Source organism: Gastrolobium bilobum, unplaced genomic scaffold (assembly GCF_033153095.1).
Source record: "Gastrolobium bilobum isolate Gb01-03AN ecotype WA unplaced genomic scaffold, APGP_CSIRO_Gbil_v1 utg12501, whole genome shotgun sequence".
Classification (NCBI taxonomy): Eukaryota; Viridiplantae; Streptophyta; class Magnoliopsida; order Fabales; family Fabaceae; genus Gastrolobium; species Gastrolobium bilobum.
The window spans coordinates 130218-148196 of NW_026895449.1; the positions used below are offsets into that span (position 1 = coordinate 130218).

Here is a 17979-nt window from a genome sequence, read left to right on the forward strand (position 1 = left end):
TACCGGAGAGTGGCGACCACTCTCAGACGCTTGTGGAGGCGCGGGGGGGGTGCGTGAATGGTTAGATGGCGGTGATCCACCCACCGTTGCGTTCTTCTTTCCGTCTTCTTTCCAACCATATATAGATCGCCCCATTCCGAGATCGGGAAGCCCTCGAAAAGTCTCCGACAGTACTGACTGCGCATCTTACTCGCGGTTTCTCGATCTTGAACTTTTACAAAATATTGGAAAAATACACAGAAAATTTGAAAATAAATAAAAACAGCAAGGAGGAAACCTAATCATATGGGATTAGCCTCCTTGTTACAAATCAAGAAATACACGAGAGACCCTAACCATGGATTAAAGCATTTTTACCGATTAAAATTTAAACTTTTATGAAAATGAATTATAAAATACACATGCTAAATTCATACCATAATCCTAGAACCCTAGGTGCCACATTTCAAGAAGCAAAACTAATTACATGAATAGTGAAACTAGATTCACATACCAATGTACAGCCAAGGCTCTGATACCAATTGTAGGAAATCTTAGATTTATGCGGAAGCGGTTTAGGACCTAGTACATTGGTATGCTTACCGAATCATCCTTGTTTCACAATTACCTCTCGGTGCGCAGGTCTCGTGTAGAATCTTCCCTTGTAGGATTCCTCTTCACGAACAGCTCACCTCAGCACCGCAGCACGAACAACCTCCTTGAAGCTGGACTGTGGCAGATCTTCCAGACTATCTCTCGAGGAGGATGAGATGGTTGTGTGGGCAACCGTTCAGATGATGAACGTCTGCCTCTTGGGGTTTGTTTCTGATGATCTGTTCACCTTGGAGGCACAAGAGGAGAAAACTATGAATATATACGCTTAGGTCTTAGACATAACTCAACCCTAAGCCTCATGGGCTCAAGTTTCACTGAAGCCCAATAGGACTTTAGTGACCAAAAGAGCATATATCCAACATCAGGTCCATGGAATCTTGAGTTCTTTTAGTTGGGGATTTTTAATGCCTCTTGGGATAATATTCGGCTTCATGAAAGAATTTGAATTTGATTGTGGAGCACCTGCAAGCATTTTGCATGGAGCATGTGTATCTATGGTATTTTTTATTTGCTCTGCTGGCTTTTCTACTGGTTTGTATATGGGAAATCATACTCATTCCGGCGTTCATAATACTTCACACAGATTTATTGGGATCACTCTAATGTATCTAACATATGTTCACGTATGTGTTGATATATTTCTGAAGCCTGAAAATCATCGCAAGTATAGAATATTTTGGAAATTTTTTCATTTTATAGTCGGTTATTCAATTTCTTTCCTAGCAATGTTGAACGGCTTCATCGGTTATGACATCCTACACCTTGATGATGACGACAGCAAAGGTATTTATTATGGGACAGTTCTGTTCTTGGCCGGATTAGCTTGGGTCGTGGAATCGGTTATCCTTCTAACTTTCATCTTTGGAATGATTACAAATTTGCTTTGTGCAAAACATTTTATTATGTTGCATGAGAATTCAATTCTCATGTTGTGACCCTTTGATTTTTGCGTGTAAAACTTTTCTTTTCTTTTTAATAAATGCTATATTTCATATGTTCAAGTATGTGTTGCTATATTTCTGAAGCCAGAGAATGATCACAGGAACAGAATATTTTGGGAAATTTTTCATTATATAGTCGGTAATTCAATTTTGTCCTAGCCATATTGAACGCCCACATCGGTTTTTTCATGCTCAAGGTTGATGACTGGAAAGCATATTATTATTTTGTAATTCTGGTCTTGGCCGTAATTGCTTTCCAAGTGGAGTTGGTTAGCGTTCCAATTTCAATCTTTTAAAAATTATTTTAAAATTGTAATGAAATTTAATTTGACCTTTAATGTTCTTATTATTTAAATTCGGTGCTCATACATTCCATTTTGTTTTTAACATTTGTAATATTAAATTAATTACGCGAAATTCCAAGGATAAATGATAATCAGTCGCTTTATTTAGGTATTAGGTAGTTTAGTTACGTAATTGTGTATAATGAATCAATTTTATTGATTTACTTAATTTTTCTAGGCTGCTATACTTATCAGCTATGCTTACCACAGTTAGTGTTCGTTTGGATGAACTTTTATTTCTAAAAAAGTTACTTTTTTTAAAATAAAAATCTTTTTGTGAATTTTTTGATGTTTGGATAACAACTTTTTAAAAAAACAAAATTTAAAATAAAAGTAAAATATTACTTTTTTTTATAGCCAGTGGTTGGTTGCTTTTAAAAAAAGCAGAAATTAAAAAAAAGTATAATTTTTTTTTTGGAAAAAAGATAATATTAATTTTTAAAATACAATTTTAACTTTATCCTATCATACATATTTTATCTCTCCTTATCTTACGATCATGCTATTTTATCTCTCATTTATTGTAATTTTATATATAAAAATGTTTTTTTATTTTAACATCCAAACAATTTTTTTTTATGTAAAAGTGATTTTTAGATCATACATCTAAACATAAAATAACTTTACCTTTTGAAAAAAATAATTTAAAAAAAAACAATGCATAAAAAGTCATTTTTTTAAAAAGTCATCCAAACGGGCCATTATTAGATTATCAGTTTTAAATCCAATGTTTCTCATTTTTTGCTAATTTTTTCCACTCTCTCCAATCTCACCAACCGAAATTCTACAATTGGATAATGCATCTTGTAAGGCCTACATGTGACTGTAGTATAAAGTTGGTATTAATTTTGATTTAATGTGCAAGTTATATAAAGGTAATTTGGCTAGAAGATAGGAAATATGAAAATAAATAACTATTATTGATAGGTGCATTTATTATGAAGGACAATTGTTTGACAGAAGGTTAAACGGAAAAATCCTCATAGTGTGCCCATATCCTTATCAAAAGCATACAGGAAAGAAAAAAGGTCTAGGCTATCAAAAGTTTTCTGCCATTAATGATCACAATTATTCTAGGCGCTTTTGAAGATCAAAGAATCTTTTGCATGGTGGATAAAAGTTAATATCCCTAATTTTATTTATGTTTATGAAAACCAATTTTGTTCTTTTATGATTAATCCTAAGGTAGAAGACACAAGTTGTTGAATGTTTACATTTCTACGGAATTTCAACCGAGAAACGCTGCGATTAAGCGTAACTTCCCGCTACAAGTTCGAGATTTGATCGAATAACAAGTACTCCACCGTTTCTACAAGAAATCCTTTATCATTTGTGCTTCGTACCATGCCATGCTGCCAAAAAAGCAAAAACAACACCTTGGATATGATTGGTTCCCAAGCATTTGTGGCTGTTCCAACATCATACGGGACTTTTAAAGCCTATACCTCACCAATAACAAGGTATGTAACTCTCTAGCAACACGGTAATCTCAGTTTCCCTGTTCATAATGTTTCAGCAATCTACACAAACAAACGGCCACAAGATCATCTTTGCAAGTTTCCAACTTTCCATCCAATGTGACTTTGGTGAATCACGTTTGGCAAGAAGGTTTTGCATGGGATGATGGAACTTTAAGAGCACATTTCCTATCAGGACCTAATCTTCAGTCTTTTGGTACCTTGGATTTTATATCTGGGAATATTTCAGAAACAGGTGTAAAAGTGAATTCCTCCAACACGACACTAAAAAACGTAATTAGTTAGACTAACTCTTTAATTTGAATTTATTTGTACTTTTTTCATCAGTTTAAAACTTTGAATGACATAATATGCATTAATAACACTTTGCATTTTCAGGTCCATGGAATCTTGAGTTCTTTTAGTTGGGGATTTCTAATGCCTCTTAGTGAAAGAATTTGAATGTGATTGTGGAGCGTTTTGCATCGAGCATGTGTATCTCTAGCATTTTTTATTGGCTCTATCGGCTTTTGTACTGGTTTGTATATGGAAAATCATAATCATCCTGGAATTCACAATGCTTCACACAGATTCAATGGGGTCACTTTAATGTATCTGACATATGTTCAAGTATGTGTTGCTATATTTTGGAAGCCTGAAAATCATCACAAGTATAGAATATTTTGGAAATTTTTTCATTTTATAGTCGGTTGTTCAATTTTTTTCTTAGCCATATCCAACGTCTTCATCGGTTATGACATCCTCAATCTTGATGATGATGACAACAGACAATGTTATTATGGGATAATTCTGATCTTGGACGCATCTGCTTTCGGAGTGGTGTTGGTTAGCCTTCCAATTAATTTTAATCTTAAAAATTATTATAGATTTGCTTCGACCTGTATTTCTCTTTCAAATGTTATACATTCCATCTTTTTAAGATTTGTAATATTAAATCAGAGCGTTGCTATTTCTACATTTAACATGTACAATTTATATACATTGAGCTCAAAATGATATTATTTTGAGGCAAAAATTTATTTCAGGATTATAATTTATTTCTACAGTTAATTATAACATGTATAATTAAGGCCTTTTATAATTATAATTTATTTCAGGATTATAATAGTCTTTTTCATTATAATTTTTAAATTTTTCAACTCAAAACGATGTCATTTTGAAATAACTTATCTACGTTTACCGTAAAAACATTAAAGCCTTAAATTAATTACGCGACCGAGGATATATAAATGATAATTGATTTAATTACATAACTGTTTAGTTATGTAACTGTTTAAAATGAATTAATTTAATGAATTTATGTAGGCGGTTATACTTATTGGATTATCAGTTTTAAATTTATTGTTTCTCACTTATTGTTAAAGGGGCTGTTTTCTCTGCTCTTGACCGAAGCTTTTTGTATTTCTTTGGCTAAGTAAGCTATATTCATTGTGCGCCAATGGAAATTGATTATACATAGGTGACAAAGAATTTTCAAAAGGAAGGGACAAAACCTACATCATTGATTTTTATGCTTCAAAAATAGCCATTGGAGGAAGGAAATGTCATGGCTAAAAAAAAAAAATTCAACTACTGAAAGTTATTTAAAATAGATAATTGTTATTGATAGGTGCATTTATCATAAACGGCAAAGTTGTTTTTAAGGTTAAAGTGGAAAATTTAAGCACCTGTTAAGAGTTGAGTTGGAGCCGAATAGTGCATAGAAAAGAAAAAGAAAAAGAGAACTTAAAGTTGAAGCTTTGTGCTATTAATATTATAATTATTTTGGAACTTTAGAAGATCAGAAACTTGGCAGGATAAAGAAATATCGCTAATTCAATTTATTTATATGAAAAAGGATTTTTAATTTTGTTCTTGTGCGATGAACCTAAAAGTGAAAAAACACAAATTGATTGATGAATGGTTACATTTCTTCATATGGAATTTCGACCGAGAAACGCTGGAGTTATTTCTGTTAAACTGTTTTAACCACCACCCTGTTGTCTCTTGATTATAGTTATTTCTGTTTTAGTAGTTTTATTTTATTTTAGTACTTATAAAAACTCCAATGATTGTTATCTCACCTTCTTCTAAACAGGAAGGATCACATACATAACGCAGCGAGCAACTGTTTGCCATCAGGTTGAACCTACTGTTCCTGAGGAACGTTGTCAAGACAGTAGGGAACGTTTGACCAGACAATTCATTTACTAACTTTTCTTCTTATTTTCACTCTTTATAAACAGTGATAAAACAATAATTAGTACTCTATCCTCGTGGGAACGATAATTTGGGCATTAATACCTCCCTTTATTACTTGATGCGTGCACTTGCGCACTTGGGTTGGAACTAAGGGACGAATCTGTGTTCTGCAAGAACAGAGGAACGTCCCCTATCAGAACTTATATTTTCCACCATCAGCAAACCACCCAACAAGTTTTTGGCGCCGTTGCCGGGGACAGAAACACTAACTGTTGTTCTTATCATTGTTTTCTAACACATATACTGTATATCTGACTTTACTTTTTTTTTTTTCTCTTTATCACTGAATCTGTTGTGCATATCTATATACCATGTGTTATTGGTTTATGAGTGAAGAGTTTGAAACAGACTCTAACCACTCCATTGAAGTACCTGAGTTTCTCTTTGATCCTGAACCAGAACGTACACTCCATAGGAGAAGAAGGAACCTCAGAGAAAGATTTCCTGAAAACATGGTTGATCACAATAATAACAATGAAGAGGTTCCCCCTGAACAGAACTTCAGAATTTTGGCTGCTCCTTTCAGGAACAGACCAGACAGGGGAGTAATCCTCCCTCCTGTAGCACCCAATTTTGAACTAAAACCTATCATGTTTCACATGATTAGAGAAGCAGGGGTCTTCAATGGACTCCCTGCAGAAGATCCTTACACACACCTCACCACATTCCAAGATATCTGTTACAATTTTAAAGCTGAGGGTGTAACATAAGAGAGCATGAGAATGAGGTTGTTCCCTCACTCCTTAGGCTTAAAAGCTAAAACATGGATGAAAACTCTCACCCCTGGATCAATCCACACATGGGAAGAACTCTCTAACAAGTTCATATAGAGGTTTCTCCCAATGTCTCGACAAGCAGATGTTAGAGCAGAAATCTCTAACTTCAGAATGATTTATGGAGAAAATCTCTATGAAGCATGGGAGAGATACAAGGACATCATAAGAAAATGTCCAAAACCATGGGGTTGAGAGTTGGGAAGTGTTACAATCTTTCTATAAAGGACTTGATCATACTTCTCAGTCTCACTTAGATTTTGTTGCAGGAGGATATTTTTTTACAGGAACACTTGAATCAAGATATGAAATCATAGAAGGGACTACTGAAAGATGTCTCCAATGGCCAATAGACAGAGTGAGCCCAGTGAGGAAGCCAGACATGCTAGAACTAGATAAACAAACTGCCATGGAAGCCCAGCTGGCATCACTCATGAATGAAGTGAAGAACCTAAAAGCCGACTAAGAAGCACCAAGGATGGAGGTCTTACAACTCACAGCAACTGAAAGAGAACCATGCTCAACCTGTGGTGACCTTCATGACTCAATAGACTGCCCATCCACTGCATTAGTGTGTTATGCAGAAAATTTTGGCAATAGGAACTTCACCAGAGACAATCAACAAGCAGGACGAAATACACATTCAAGCCCTGGAGGAACTATCATTAAGGATCAGAACCACAACACCCAATGGAGGCCACCCATTAACCAGAGATCATTCAACAATAATCAGCAGCAGTATCAGCAAGGTAGCAGCAGTGGAACGTCTGAACAAAGAAGGACCATTTCCCACTCCCTTTTACAGATCAGATTCTGGACCACCTAGCAGGAAAAGAATACTTCTGCTTCCTTGATGGATATTCAGGGTATAATCAAATTGCTTTGGCACCAGAAGATCAACATAAAACCACCTTCACCTGCCCATATGGAACGTTCGCTTTCAGAAGGATGCCCTTCGGGTTATGTAATGCACCAGCAACGTTCCAGAGGTGTATGTTCTCAATCTTTTCCGATCTAATAGGTGAAGGAGTAGAAGTCTTTATGGATGATTTTTCAGTACTGGGGACGTCATATGATCATTGCTTGAACAATTTAGAAGAAGTCTTTCAAAGGTGTCTGTCCTCTAATCTAGTGCTTAATTGGGAAAAATGCCACTTCATGGTGAAAGAAAGAATAGTCCTGGGACACAAAATTTCTAGAGAAGGACTGGAAGTGGATCAAGCCAAAGTAGAAGCTATAGCAAAAATGCCACCACCAGTAAGTATAAAAACCTTGAGATCTTTTTTAGGGCATGCAGGCTTTTACAGAAGGTTTGTTAAAGACTTTTCCAAAATAGCTAGACCTTTATGCCACTTATTAGAAAAAGATATAAAATTTGAGTTTAACTCTGACTGTGTGAAAGCTTTTGAATCTTTGAAAAATAAGCTCATTACCACGCCTGTCATTGGATAAGCCAATCTAACTCCTTATTTGACCTTGACCTCTATTTATTATATACCTAGCATTTCTTTCAATTTAATCTCTGTTAGCCAGTTAATTCATTCTCTTTCATGCACTGTTACCTTTTTTGACCATTCTGTCTTTATGCAGGATCCAGGTACGGGGAAGACGATTGGAGTGGGTTGTTAGTCACGAGGTCTCTACTATCTAACCTCACCTCATTCTCGAGTGGCATGCTCTCTCATAGATTCTCCTCAACTAATCCACAGTCGTCTGGGTCATCCAAGTCTCTCCAAGCTTCATCATATGGTTACTTTTTTATTCAGTTACCAGTCTTTAAATTACCAGTCTTGTTAGCAAGGAAAGCACACTTGTTCTTCCTTTGCTAATTGAGTCAATAAAAGAGCTGATACTCCCTTTTCTATTGTTCATTCTGATATTTGAGGTCCGAGTCGAGCTATGTCCATTTTGGATTTTCAGTATTTTGTAATTTTTATTGATGATTTTTCTCATTGTACTTGGGTTTATTTAATGAAAATCCGTTCTAAATTATTTTCTATCTATCAAATTTTTTGTGCTGAGATTAATACTCAATTTGGTGCTTCAACTCGAGTCTTATGCAGTTATAATGAGAAAGAGTATGTCTCATGAATTTCTGCTTTCTTGGAGCAACATGGGATGTTACACCAAATCACCTGTCCTCACACTCCACAACAAAATATAGTGGCCGAACGTAAAAATAGACACTTGGTTGAAACTACACGTATCCTTCTAATTCATATGAATATTCCACTCCGTTTTTGGGTAGATGCTATTATCACTTCTTATTTTCTTATCAAGCGATGCCCTCTTCCGTGCTTAAAAATGAAGTCCCACACAATGTCTTATTTCCAGGAGCGCCTTCCTATCTACTGCCTCCGTATGTATTTGGGTGTACCTTCTTAATTCATGATCTCCCTCCAGGAAAAGATAAATTAACACCCAAGGCCTTCAAGTGTATATTCTTTGGTTATACTCGCTTTCAAAAGGGGTATCGCTGTTAGTCTCCAAACCTCAAGCGATACATTGTGTCTGCTGATGTCACCTTCATGGATCAACAGCCATTCTCTAGTTCCTAAACTTCTATGTCACAAATTGATCATATTATTCCAATTTCCTTTGTTGATTTGTCTTTACCAGTTGCAGGTGTCAGCCCTACTCCGATTGACTCACCGTATTCAATAATTGTCTCTTCCCATCCGGAGCCTCCATCAGAGATTACTCCAATTTCCCATCGCAAAGATATTTGATCCACTCGCAACCTTCATCCCCTTTATATTTTCTTGAGTTATGACCAAATTTCTTCACAATATTTTTCCTTTATTTCTAGTCTTTCTTTTTTTTTCTATTCTTAAGACCACAAGTGAAGCACTATCTCATGTAGGTTGGCGCCAAGTGGTGATTGATGAAATGACAGCACTTTAATCCAATGGCGCATGAGATCTTGTTCGCACTCTTCCCGGGAAGTCTGTTGTCAGTTGTAGATGGGTATTCATAGTCAAAGTTGGTTCTGATGGCACTGTTGACCGCCTCAAAGCCCGCCTAGTGGTCAAGGGATACACTCAGTTTTTTGGCCTTGACTATGGAGAGACTTTTTCTCTCGTTGCCAAGATGGCTTATATTCATTTGTTTCTTGCACTTGCTTCCATTAATCACTAGCTTATTCTTCAACTTGATATATAAAAACGCCTTCTTACATAGTGATTTGCAGGAAGAAGTATACATGGAGCAATTAACAGGTTTTGTTTCTCAAGGGGGTGTTCTGGAATAGTATGTAAGCTTCGTAAATCTTTACATGGCCTAAAGCAGTCTCCTCGAGCCTGGTCCAGTCACTTCGTTTCTGCTGTTCAAGCCTCCAGTTTAGCCCGAAGTGATGTCGATCATTCTGTTTTCTATCGATATAGCTTGTCTAGTCAGTGCATCTACCTCCTGGTCTATGTTGATGACATCATTATTATTAGCAATGATCAAGCTAGAATTTATAAGTTAAAGAAGTACTTATTTAATCAATTTCAGACCAAAGATCTTGGCAGACTTCATTATTTCTTAGGGATCGAAGTGGCACAATCCAAGCAGGGTATTTCCATTTGTCAAAGAAAGTATGCTGCAGATATCCTAGAGAAGACTGGTATTTCAGGATGTAAGCCCATTGATATACCTATGGATCCTAATGTCAAACTGTTACCAGGACATGAGGAGCCATTGTCAGATCCTAGTTGTTATCGCAAATTAGTTGGAAAATTAAACTATCTTACCGTAACAAGGCCGAACATTTCTTATGCAATTAGTGTGGCAAGTTAGTTCCTTGACTCTTCTTGTGACTCTCATTAGGATGCAGTTGTCAGGATTCTTCGATACATCAAAAGAGCACCAGGAATGGGTTTGTTATACACAAATAAAGGAAATACGAATGTGTGTAGCTATTCAGATGCTGATTGGGCAAGTTCTCCTTCAGATAGACGCTCCACTTCGGGGTATTGTGTTCTCCTTGGAGAAAATTTGATCTCTTGAAAAAGTAAAAGGAAAACTGTGGTAGCCAAGTCAAAATGAATTCACACATGATTAATTGAATGTTTATACATGAATTCAATGTGTATTTAATTGATTGGTGTCATTGGATTAAAGTTTGAATGCATAAAAGTCGTGAAAATCTATTATATGTGATTCAACCATTTCAAGTTAATTGGGTATCCATGTTGTATAATTTATTTTGAATGATGTTATATGTACTTGATGGATAATAAAGTGTAAGTGGATGGTTGGTTTAAGTTTTTGAACTTGTGAAAGTAATTTGACACTTAAAGGACATAAATTAATGATTTGAAAGCTTAAGTTCAAGTATATGTTTTGATGCATGAATGAATGTTAAAGTGGTGTAAAGAATGATGAATGAGAAGCATGAAAATGTGTGTGGATGTGTTGTGTGAGATTTGACCATGTTTGTTTAACTTGGTTGGAATTGAAGTTAATTGATAACTAAACTATAGAAACTTAAATAAAGAGTGTGTAAGTAAGTTTGAATGATTAAGTCTCTAATTGTTAATGTGAGAATGTAGGTTTAACCTAAAATTAAGTGTAAGGTCTAGGTTTGACTTGTGGCATGGTCATGAATTATTAAGAGTGAATTTGTAAAGAGTGTAATGTGGATTGGACAAGATATGAATCTTGTGTTACAAGTTGTTGTGTGTATGTCAAATCTGATATATATCTGGGTACAGGTGTGAATCGGGAGATACAGTGATTCCTGATCAGTGTTCGGAGAATTTGACTTGATTACTTGTTGTCCAAGTAAGCTTGCTAGGAGCTACTAGAGGTAAGCTTTTAGTTTAGGAGGATTCTTCCTCTTTGTTTGTTCTACCGGGATTTTATTATCTTGGAGGTATATCTGTATGTTTGTGTTTTGTGGTAGTCAGATATATAGTATAGCTGTATTCATATAGATTATAACATGATTTGATGTGATATGATTTGTGGTATATGGGTTCTTGTACAATGAACATTTTCAGATAGACCATTAGTGCACCTGGACTGGTTGGCTCTGGTTGCTGTTGAGATTTAATTCCGGGAGTTATTTGTGCAGACGAGTAGTCTGATACTATTCTGTGATTATATGATCTATGTTATACTATGTATATGACCTTTCATGCAGGAAAATGAACTCATTGGTGGAGACTTCTCCATAAACCCTGAGTTTATGAGATTTATTTCTCACCCCGTGTTGTGAGGATATATTTCAGGTATTCCAACAGATGTTGATCAGTCATCTCAGGGCAAGAGGCCTGTGCAGAGTGACTAATGTTGGAGCTGGATTTTGTATTTTGATCTGTGTGTATATGTATATACTTTTTGAGGCATGTGTAGTATCCATGCTTATTGTCAGCTGTTATCTTTTGAGAGGCAGGTCTAGCCTTTTTTTTTTTAATTATCTGTAATGAAGTTATGGATTTCTGTATGTATTTGTGTATTGGCTTAAATCCATAGTTCAGTACGAGGTATTTCAGTATGTTTTGTATCTGTTGCAGTTTAAGATTCGCGGGTTTAATTGTGTTCAATACTGACACTGAGTCAGATTTTGTGTGAATTCATGGATGAATTCTAAGTGTGATAATGTTTATTTATGTTTTGTGTAGATTTTCTATATTACAAGAATTTGGATTTATCTGAATTACAACCGTTATGCTGTCCATAGGTTTTCTGTTCAGAATGGTCTCTATGATCATATTTGAATGGAATATATCTGTCTAGTACAGATATAAATAGAATTGTCATAGGTAGACCGTTCAAGAAATTTGTACAAGTATGAGACTGTGCAGATTATAACATTTGGAATTAAGTTTTGTTCGTGGCAATGCGGGAAAAAATAGGTTATGTGTTAAATTGTTAATGTAAGGTAAATCAGATAAAAGAAAAAGTTTATTCGTATTTCTGCCATAACTTAAGTAAATACGCATGTTAAGCCTTCCGCTTAATTCATAATTTGTAGAGCGCTAGTGTACCATATGGAAGTTAATTCACCGGCTGCAGACGGGGTGTTACACCCTACAAAGTGCAAACACCACAAACAAAATGTCAACAAAGAAAGAAAACACCAGAAAAAGTCAAGAGAACGCCATTGCCACCACACCACGATTCACTAACACGAGATCTCACGTTAAACACAATATTGCCCTCTGCTAAGCATGTCATATTCACAGTGGAGGAACCGGGAATTTTATATGGGGTGGATAAAATAAAAAGTATTATATAATAAATAAAAATACTTACAATACAATAAAGACCGAGTAGGATTTAACAGCAATTCGAACAAAGTTAACTAAAACGTATTGCAAAATGTATCATATTTTTTCCAAGTGATTTCATTTTTTTAGATGATACAAAATGGTTTTATTTTTAATTTTTTGTCTTATTTGACACAATTAATTTTTTTAATTAAATTTAAAAAATATCATATATAAAGACTAAAAACATTATACTTTCGGTCGACTAAATTAGAATTGAACATGATTATCGGACCCTAGTTTTGTTAAATCAATTCGAATTTACGATTTAAAATTTAACAAAATTAGAGTGTAACCTATTACCTAAGTAGCAATCTAAAAATCAAGGTAATTTAAATTAGAAATAGGGAATGTTAAAAGGTTTCTCACACTACTTCATTTATTTCATGAGCACCAAAGTGACCAAGCACGCTTCCTCCTCACCTAGAGTTTGCAATACATAGGGATGTGCATGGGTTGAACTGACCCGAATTTTTTGAAAAATCGAACCGAATTGGTTTAAATGATTCGGTTCGAAAGTGGTTCGGTTCGGGTCGACCCTATTTTGAAAAGAAAAGAAAATTAAAATTTAAAAAATAAAGTTATAAAAATCAATTTGGTTCGGTTTGAAAACGGTTCGGTTCGTTTCAAAGTGGTTCGGTTCTAAAACTGGTTCTAAAAACTGTTTCGGTTCATGAACTGGTTCTTTAAAAACTGGTTCAGTTCATGAACCGGTTTGTAAAATCCGATTATTTTAAGGGCGGTTCGGTTCATGATTCGGTTCAGTATTTTGGTTATTTTGTACATCCATAGCAATACATGTGTCTAAATCCCTCCACTTCATTGAATGCGTGATCGCTATGTGTCCACCAATTTCCTCCCTTTCTCTTTTGTGCATGATCAACATCTACACATCACAAAGGACATTTTGCATTCCCTTATAGCCTTATCCCTTTCACGGTTAGGACCCTTTACCACATCTAATTCATACAATGAGAAAATTCATTCTCTTCTTACTCCCAAACCGTAGACTCACATCTTCACTTAGTATTTTCTTTGGACCATGGAGTTACATCAAGTTAATCACCATCACCATTCCCCCTTCTTCCTCAAAACCAAAGTTCGCATTGCTTTCCTGCTCTGCATGTTAGTATGTATTAAAGCAAGTGAAAAAATTTCTCCTCTATGGCAGTCATTGAAGCGTGAATGAAGCATTTTCCCATAAGTGTTTTCTTATTAATGACTTATTTTTAACCAACTAAGCATTCGATCAAGAGTCAACTTAGCATTTTTTTTTTGAAAAGTTTTGTGCCCGCACTTGCGGACACTTGTCCCAAAGTAGGTCCGCCACTGCTCTTAGAGGTCCCTGAATAGATTTTATATGTAACAAGCTGAGAGTTTATGATATATACGCACTCGCTTGAAGGGGCACTACAAAAATTCAGGCATTTTGTGGAGGTCATATTTTTATATCGTGGAGGTCTTTGACCCCCACAAAGACATTTGTGGCATTCTCTCAAACCTGCCTTCGCCACAACATAGTTTGTGGGGAGTTTTTGTGCAGTGCCACAATTTGTTGAAGTATTTTCTGGAGGTTCGAGACCCCCACAGATATTGCACTTTCTGGAGGTTTAAGACCCCACAAATGTTGTATTATTTATGGGATTTAGTAACCTCCACAAAATTCATCAATTTCTAGAGGGCATAGACTGCTACAATTTATTTATTATTTTGACAGATTTAAACCTCCACTAAATACTAGTTATCCAAATTTAAAAAGTGTGTATAGCATAATTTTGGAATTGGGCCCCATCACTTGATTTGTTAGCCAATTTATTATTTATTTGTTTGATCTCTTAACATTTCCTTGAAAACAATTGTTAAATACTAGTTATCCAAAAGCAACACTATAGCACACCAATCATAGTTTAGATTTATGCTTGCACTTGGTTAATACTTTTTTAAATAATATAACATAGTGGAGCCATGTGAAGAAAAAAAATCAGTAGATATAACTTCCCTGTATATGTAGAAAAAAAAACAACATAAGGTAATAATAGAACGAGAAGCAGAAGCATAAACAAAAACTGACTTAATCCCCGCCAGATGAAGCAAGACTACAAAAACGTAATGGTAGCATTCGAATATTTGAAGTAATATTACTAAAATACTTAACAAAACCCTTCCAAAGTTTTATTCTCCATCAAACTATCCAAAAATAATGTGACAATTTTAAATAAGCAACAAAATTTATGCATAGGATTTGAAAACAAAATGAATATTGTAAATTGCTCTCAGCTTTGAGTATGCTCTCTCAGCCTTCGAACAGTGCTTCGGATAGTCACAGCACTGGCAGTACTGTCAAGAAAAATATGTATGAACAAATCATTTCCTCAATCACCATTAAAAAAAGGAAAAAATTAAATAAAAAAATATACTAGAGAAAAATTCTTACTTCAATGTATGTGTAAGCACCTCCAGCTTTCACTTTTCCACAATCTTTGCAACCCCAAATACCCATAACCTTCCTCTTAACAGCATACTCTAACACCCATATACTTGATTCTGATTTTTATAGTAAACACAATATATAATTTTAAAATAAAGCAACTAATCAACTAATAACAAGCTATACATAGGCAATCTAAAAAATCCAACAGTATCATCATATTTTATTTAGTTAACACATACTCGCCGGTAAGTTCTCTTGTTGCAAGCGATGTACCCTGAGCTGTACATAGTCACATCTTCTATCTTTTCCGATCTCTCACATTTCAATTCCATATCCCAAATTTTATAATTTTCTCTGATCATTTTTTCTGCTTATTTCGCTCTTCAAGCTTCAAGACTCAAACTGAAGACGACAATGGCGCGGCTCTAACGGCTCTACCTGATGGAGCACGCGCGGTGGTGATGGGTGTCAAGAGGTGGCTTAATTGTTGGTTTGTCTCATGCTTTCTCTCTCACATCATTGCATTTTTATCTCTTTTTAGGGTTTTGTTTGGGTTCTATTTCTCGATATTGATCCTCCTAGGTTTTATTCATACGAATCTGGATTTTTAAAGTACAAAAATATGGATATTTTATTTCTAGATTTTTTCTTTTGCTCCCACTTTTTTTGGTTGAATATTAATTTTTACGATTCTGATTTCATTCGCTAGATTTTTATTTCAGCATCTTGATTTAACTAATTCGTTGTGTTTCCTTGTGCTATTGAATTCTTAACTTGCTTGATTCACGGAAAATTTGAGAATTTGAAAGGCGGGAATGAAGTATGCCACGATGGCAAATGGGTACTGGCTCATGTCGTCCACTGCGCTATTGTTGCAGACGACGGCGGGAACAATTATTTACTACTCATCTCTGAATTTATTTACTACCAATTTGTTCTGGTATCTCTGAGATGACTAACTTTAAAATACTGTATTACTCCCTAAATTATTGTTCAATTGTTTCTGCATTTATTTTTGGTGGGTTTTAAGGGATTTTGCTTAGTTTGTAATCACCTTCAGAATGCAGTCTGTTATTTGCCATGCCTCTGTCAATAATTGTTTATAGCCCTTGAAAACATTGGAATGAGAAATACAAGTTACTTGGATCCTGAAGTTTGGTTGAAGCTTTTACGGGGTCTATGGAGTTCTTAACTGCATGATATTACAACAATTTTATTACTTCACTTTGATGCATGAGTTGATTTTCAGGCTTCAGGATAGAACTCTTAAGAGCATTGACTGTGCTAGGAAATGCTCCCTCTAATGGAATGTTTATAGATTCTTGGTATGCCCACTGGCAAACTGAAATGCAGGAAACATGGTTCAGAAGTGACTATCCTCTGCTGGTTTTAATTGCAAGACATAGTTTTTCAATACAATACCATGCAATTCTAATTTTAAAATTTTTATTTTTTAACAGAAATGGAGTATCGAATTAGCCATTGGCCGGATTATGTACTGTCAAATATCTTATCTATGTCACCAATGAAAGATTTGTTAAAAACCAATATTCGTTGAGTATTGCATCAATAACGCAGGAAGCTTGACAATAGGAGTGAGGAAGAGAAGCCAGGGTACGAATGGTTACCTTATCAGCACTACCATAGGTAACTTACACTTGTTTTTCTCCATATAGGTAATTGAAATCTTCTTTTCTTTATAAATTTTCCTATTGCATGATTAGTCTTTTTGTTTTCTAGCTTTATAAATTTTCCTATGACATGATGCTATTCATTAAGAGTTTAGTAATAGTTTTGTGATGACATGATGCTTTATCCTTTTAGTTCTTCTATCAGCAATAAGATTTGGATTGTTGATGATTTTCTGAAGTGGGTTTTGTAAACTTTATGCCCAAAATTACCTTTTGTTCTGTGGTACTGCCAAGAGGGAAAAGAAATGGCCCCAAGGTCAGGGAAAAGGAAATCAAATAAAGCTAAGGCAGAGAAGAAGAAAAAGGAAGAGAAAGGTCACTTTTTTTTTTCCTTGCAGATAAAGAATATCAAATATTCATGTACTTGTCTTCCCTTTTTTGCACTAAAAAATATGACTGAAATGCCTTTTCTCCTACGTTTATTTCTTATGTGTTTTTAGCATCAGCGCCGACTCTTGTAGACATCACTGTGTTCACTCCGTATGATTCACTGATTGTCTTGAAGGTACATACAATCAGTGACTGTTGGAATCACTGATTGTCTTGAAGGTACATACATATTTGTATTTCACATTCCTAAAATGTGGTTTCAGATCACTAACTATGTTTCTGTTGGAATTTCCCTGAAGGGTACCTCTACTGATAAGATACTTGATGTAAGAAGGTTATTGGCTGTGAAGGCAGAGACATGCCATTTTACAAATTATTCTTTGTCTCATGAGGTTTGCATTTTTTGATTAATTATTTGATATCAATTTATTTCATATATGCCAACCTATGCAGCTTTTCTTTATTTTACGCTTACAGCTACCCAAACTGATTTCAATGTTTTTCTTCCTTTAGGCCAAAGGTCAGAGATTAAATGACAGAGTGGAAGTTGTTACCCTAAAGCCATGTCTTCTAAGAATGGTTGAAGGTAGGTGAATCCTGCATACTTATCTTCCAGCATCAACTACCATTTGTGTCACGTTTTCATGTGTATTTAGTTGAATCTACCATTTGTAGGTATATTTTCGCAACTGCAATGTACTTTATATTATTATATTTTAGAAAAAAGGACAATAAGCGTATAGGCCTATGGGGGGTGTAGATGCAGTGCAAATTATTCATTGAAAAAAGTAAAGCCCTTGTTTATACTTAAAAGTCTAACTGAATAACTAAGGGAGTGTATATATAATGAAATTTTGTTTTTAGTCCTGGGTAGTGATGGGGTTTCATCATTTGGTATC

General features: G+C 35.0%; 2 protein-coding genes and 1 non-coding gene across 3 annotated transcripts in view; 2 read left to right on the forward strand and 1 right to left on the reverse strand.

Moving 5' to 3' along the window:
* LOC133312031 (cytochrome b561 and DOMON domain-containing protein At5g48750-like) overlaps window positions 1–10353 on the forward strand; it is a 29108-nt gene extending 18755 nt beyond the window's left edge. The window contains exons 3-4 of the mRNA XM_061513172.1: window positions 9867–10106; window positions 10189–10353. Of these exons, the coding sequence (XP_061369156.1) occupies window positions 9867–10106; window positions 10189–10353 (405 nt within the window). The remainder of the gene's footprint in view (window positions 1–9866; window positions 10107–10188) is intronic.
* On the reverse strand, window positions 6456–6563 carry LOC133312119 (small nucleolar RNA R71). The gene has a single exon (XR_009751638.1). It is a non-coding gene; the product is annotated as a small nucleolar RNA R71 (small nucleolar RNA).
* A 6642-nt stretch (window positions 10354–16995) lies between the features above and the next one.
* LOC133312040 (protein REDUCED CHLOROPLAST COVERAGE 3-like) lies at window positions 16996–17674 on the forward strand. Its single transcript, XM_061513182.1, has 4 exons — window positions 16996–17065; window positions 17191–17255; window positions 17380–17472; window positions 17594–17674. The coding sequence occupies exons 1-4, from the start codon at window positions 16996–16998 to the stop codon at window positions 17672–17674; spliced, it is 309 nt and encodes a 102-aa protein (XP_061369166.1).
* The last annotated feature ends 305 nt before the right edge of the window (window positions 17675–17979 follow it).